Source organism: Stegastes partitus, unplaced genomic scaffold (genome assembly GCF_000690725.1).
Source record: "Stegastes partitus isolate 25-593 unplaced genomic scaffold, Stegastes_partitus-1.0.2 Scaffold3884, whole genome shotgun sequence".
In the NCBI taxonomy this organism is placed as follows: Eukaryota; Metazoa; Chordata; class Actinopteri; family Pomacentridae; genus Stegastes; species Stegastes partitus.
The window spans coordinates 1-4,730 of NW_007581615.1; the positions used below are offsets into that span (position 1 = coordinate 1).

The 4,730-nt window shown below is 47.1% G+C and overlaps 1 protein-coding gene across 1 annotated transcript; it reads right to left on the minus strand.

The window, feature by feature from the left end:
• Positions 1–383: 383 nt before the first annotated feature.
• On the minus strand, positions 384–2,188 carry LOC103376330 (adenomatous polyposis coli protein-like; the record flags this gene model as incomplete). The annotated part of the gene is made up of 4 exons (XM_008306704.1): positions 2,156–2,188; positions 1,827–1,914; positions 593–815; positions 384–492 (listed from the first exon to the last, which is right to left on the minus strand). Coding segments are annotated over exons 1-4 (453 nt in total), but the record flags the coding sequence as incomplete, so codon positions are not given.
• Positions 2,189–4,730: the final 2,542 nt, after the last annotated feature.

Sequence of the window (4,730 nt, forward strand, 5' to 3'; positions counted from 1 at the left end):
GTTAACTAGCAGTGTTAACAAGCAGCGTTAATAAGCAGCATTAACTAGCAGCATTAACTAGCATTGCTAACTAGCAGGTTAACCAGCAACGCTAACTAGCAACGTTAACTAGCAGTATTAACGAGCAGCGTTAACTAGCAGTATTAACGAGCAGCGTTAACTAGCAGTATTAACGAGCAGTGTCAGGCAGCTGGCCAAACGGTCAGCGATGCTTATATTGTGACCTCCAGGGACATCCAACAGTGTGCGTCTGTCTACTCGCACTAAAAAGCAAATTACTGCGGAAACATATTTCAGACTTTTCCAAAACTTTCCAAGATTTCACATTTTCTAGATCTTTTCCAGGCCCACACAGAACTTCTCCAGGTAAAAAGCCTGCTTACATTCTCGGTGAGCGGCAGGCTGTCGATCCTCTTGGTGAGGTTCTGCAGCTGAGCGTAGTACCAGTCCTTCTCCTTCTCCTCCTTCTCCAGCTCGGCCAGCAGGAGGGACCTGGCGGGGAGCAGCCAATCACAGAGCAGGACACAGAGGGGGTGAGCCGCTAAACCACAGCAGCCAATCACAGTGCTCGTGTTAGTACCGTGAGCTGTACCTCTCCTTCTCCAGCTCCTCCAGGCACCGGTCGTGGCTGTCTCTGCCCGCAGACGGCAGCCCTCTCCTGGGGAAGGCGGCGGACGTCGAGGGGCCCGGAGCTCCGGAGCCTCCGGCTGCTCCTGCAGGGGGTCCGGATCCAGAAGAGGCCGAGCTGGAGGAGGACGAGGGGGGCAGAGGAGGCCTGGACCTGGGCTTAAAGCCTGCCGAGTCCAGGCTCATCTCTGGAGGCAGATTACACAGAGCGTACATGGACATGAGAGTTCTGGTTCTGATCGGGTCTCTGAAGTATCCTGCTTGTGCATGTAAACAACATGTTCCGGTTTCTGAGCAGCGTAGCTCGTGTCAGCACCTGAGGAGACTGATGTGAACTAGTGTGTGCTCGCACTGTTTGGGCCGGCCCGTGTCATTTCAGATGGCGCTGTTGCTCCATCGTTTCAGATTTAGTTCAGAGTTTATTTAGTTCTTATTTCAGATCCAAAACTAAGTTCTGTAAAATATGTTGTCTGAGTTTTGAAAAATTCATATGTTTTCATATAAAATGAAGTCGTTTGCTCAACATCTAGAACCTGTGAACTCCAGGTTCTGGTTCCTACCAATGATCCACCTCAACATTTAGTCTGGACATGTAAAACCAGAACCTGGTCTGGTCCAGCTTCACCACACCAGGTTCTGCTGATGTTAGAGCCTCAGCAGGTGGTGAGATGTGACCAGAGACTGGGTTCTAGTAGAACCATGGATCCATCCATAGACAGACACTGACAGGAACTTTCTGGATCAGCACCTCCATCACTTGATGACTTCTCTTTCTTTTAATTATTATTATTCTAAGGTCCAGTAACTAAACTGTGTCCTGCTGGATCCATTCAGTCGTTCTGATGGAACTGTTCTGACTGAGTCCCCACGGTTCATGGCCGTGGGAGTTTTATTTCTGGAGATACTGAACCCTTAAAACGCCTTCCAGTTTATTTTTTAATGAAATGAAAATGAATTGAAATGAAATGAAAAATACTTTATTTATCCCAGAAGGGAAATTCAATTAAGGGCGAACAACACAAATATTCTCATGTCTGAAAACAGATTGAATTCCCCCAAAGTTAAAGAGCTTAGTTTTAGGGTCCAAATAACAAATACGGAAACTCCACAGGAAACGTGAGGAGGTGCAGCAACGTGTTTCCTGAACTCCGTCTGATCCGACACAGACCGACCTGGTGGTGTGCGTTTGTTTTGCTCACCTTTCAGCCTTTCGATGAGCTCCAGCTGAGACCCAGACGCCTCTCCAGACTCTTCTTCTATGGTGCCCTGCAGCTGCTTCAGCACCTCCTGTTACACACGAGCAGAGAAAACAAAGATGGCACTGAGTTAACACGCTGACTGTGTGTTTGGCCCGGCCACAGGGGGCGCTCTGACACTCTGAGGACACACAGGGTTCTAGAAAAATTTTAAAAACATGCAAACGAGAATGAACCGATATGATCGATACAGGGGCGCCTGCTTTGAAAACACAAGCGTTCTCTTCCTGTTTGTCAGAATAAATTCTCGTCGCTGTGTCGTCTTCACTCACCACGATGAATCTGCAGCGTTTGTACAGCGACATGATGGAAACTAAACACTCAGACTACTTCTGCTCATCGACACAAAACAGGAAACGGGAAACGGGAAATGGGAAGTGAGTGTGTGTGCTCGGAGAGGAAAGACTGGACAATAACGAAGCAGAGACAACCAGAACAAAACTACAGCTGAAAAACAACAGAGACGAGAAGACAGCAGTGAAAATCCAAACCGACAGCAGAGGAGGAAAAGTAAGGGAGGGAAAGTTCACCTCCACCACACACAGAAGAAGAAAAAGGTCTCTCAAGTCAGAACCAAATCAAGAACAGACTAAACTGTGACAAACGATTAAAACAGACGAGGCTGGAAGAAAAAGTAGAGTGTAGTAAACAAAGAGGAGAGGACGAAAAACAACAACACAAGGAGATAAACAACCAGAAACGACTGAAAGTAAGACAAGTAGAAGAAACTGAACATAAAGAAATGAGAAAAGAAAAGGAAAAAGAAAAAGCAGAGACAGGAAGACGACAGACCGCTCACTCTGACAGGTTTCCAGAGTCCTCTGTGTCAAAGATCCTCACTCACCGACATCTCACTCTGAACAACAACAAGGAGCTCATTCTGGAGGGAGGGCAGCGCGTGATTGGTGGAAATACCACAGGTCTATTCTGAGCTGAACACAGAGAGACACTGAGTTTATAGGGCCGGCAGAGAGAGAGAGAGAGAGAGCGCTGGAGGACAGACATGAACTCCAACAGAGAGACGTCAGCGACAGATTGAATATTAAAGCACACGGTTTCTGCAGCAGGAGAACCGCTTCTACAATCCTGAAAGGATCATCAAGAAATGTTCATTTTGACTCTGGTTCCTAAACAAGTTTCCCTGGTTCTGGTTTAAATGGACTGCTACAAACAGCTCCAGTGACTCTCCTGCTGTGTGTGCTGAGAGCATCCAGCAGCACTAAGCCGTGGTTAAGCTCCAGCTGGAGGACGCTGGTACAGACGTGTGCAGCAGCTCCTGTCCACATGTTCAGTGCATGAGCACCAGACGTGTCACTCGGACTTTTCATCATGGTAGGATATAGACGTGTTGAACACCAACATTAAGTCTCTGATGACAAAGTCTTGCTTGATTCGATTCGGAGGCTTCTGGTCGATCTGAGACAACAGAAACTCATCAACACACTCCATCACGTTCATATTACTGCACACTGACGTTTCTCCTGAGCTTTAGAGAACCTCAACATGAAATCATGAACATAGAATGCAACCAAACACAACTTCCTCTTTCAAAAGAATAAAATAAACCTGCTGATCTCTATAAACGGTCGCATTTTTGGTTATCAGGTGAAGATCTTTTCTTTCGTTATGAAATAAGATATAAAACTGAAACCTTTCCATTAAGACAGGAGAAATTAAAGCAGGATTTATGAGGAAACATTTGCTCATGTTTAGTGTTTAAGTTTGTAACATGGTAACTAAATCAGTTCTGTGGGTTAAACCAGCTGACTGACGACTAACCGGGTCACCACGGCACATATTTCTAATCAGGTGAAGTCAGACAATAGCCATGTCCATCCTGGTCTGAACTGACCTCAGAGCAGCTGCTGGCCGATCAGCAGCTGAACAGAGAACAGTCACCTTTGTTTGCTAAATGCTGCCATGGAGTATGAGTGCAGCACCTTTACTGGCCTGGTAGTAGCGCTGCACTGCGACCAACCTGCTGCCGCTCATCGGCTTCGTTAAAGGACACGGCCGTTAGAAACACTTCATCCAGCCCTCGATCCCCTGCTGGCTCACAGACTGTCGCTGTGTGGACGCTGCACTGCTACTGAACTATACTGAGGTGTACAGTCACAGCAAAGTACTGCAGTAGTCACAGTACTACAGTACTCTGATACACTAAATTACATTACTAGAACACAGTAGTGCCGTGAGCAGTACTCCGGTGAGTACTACAGTACTACAGACTAACCTTCATGTTGGAGGCCTCGGTCTCCAGCTTGGTCAGGTGGTTGGAGTTGTCCTGCAGCTCCTGTCTCAGGTTGGAGTTCTCCATCTTTAACACCTCCACCTGCCTCAGCAGCTGGTCGTAGGACGCTGCCGCCATGTTGGAGAACCCACGTCTGACCTGTAGGACACACAGCATCAGTCACTGGGCTACTGCAGCACCACTGTGCTTCGTTTCTTTAATGGGAGCAGAAAACAGTAAACACCAGAGAGTTTGGAAATGAGAACTAATGTTTGACAACGAGATGGACAGACGATAGAGGAGGATACAGGAGGAGTCCATGGAGCTCAGTGAGGGCCGGCGTTAGTGGGCGAGGTTCACTAACTAGCTGTCTTAGTGAGGATACTAGACTGACACATAACTAATAAATATGCTGACAGATCTATCTCTCCCTCTGCGATGAGCCTAACAGATGTCCTGATCGATCAGATTCTTGATCTCTGAGGAAACAGTGAAATATGTGGATCAGTGTTGACCGTAGTTGAGGACATGAGAGCATCATGTGTTGTGTGCTTTGTTACGGTCACATGATTCACACCAACACCAGCTGGTCAGAACACACACAAACACACACTTCA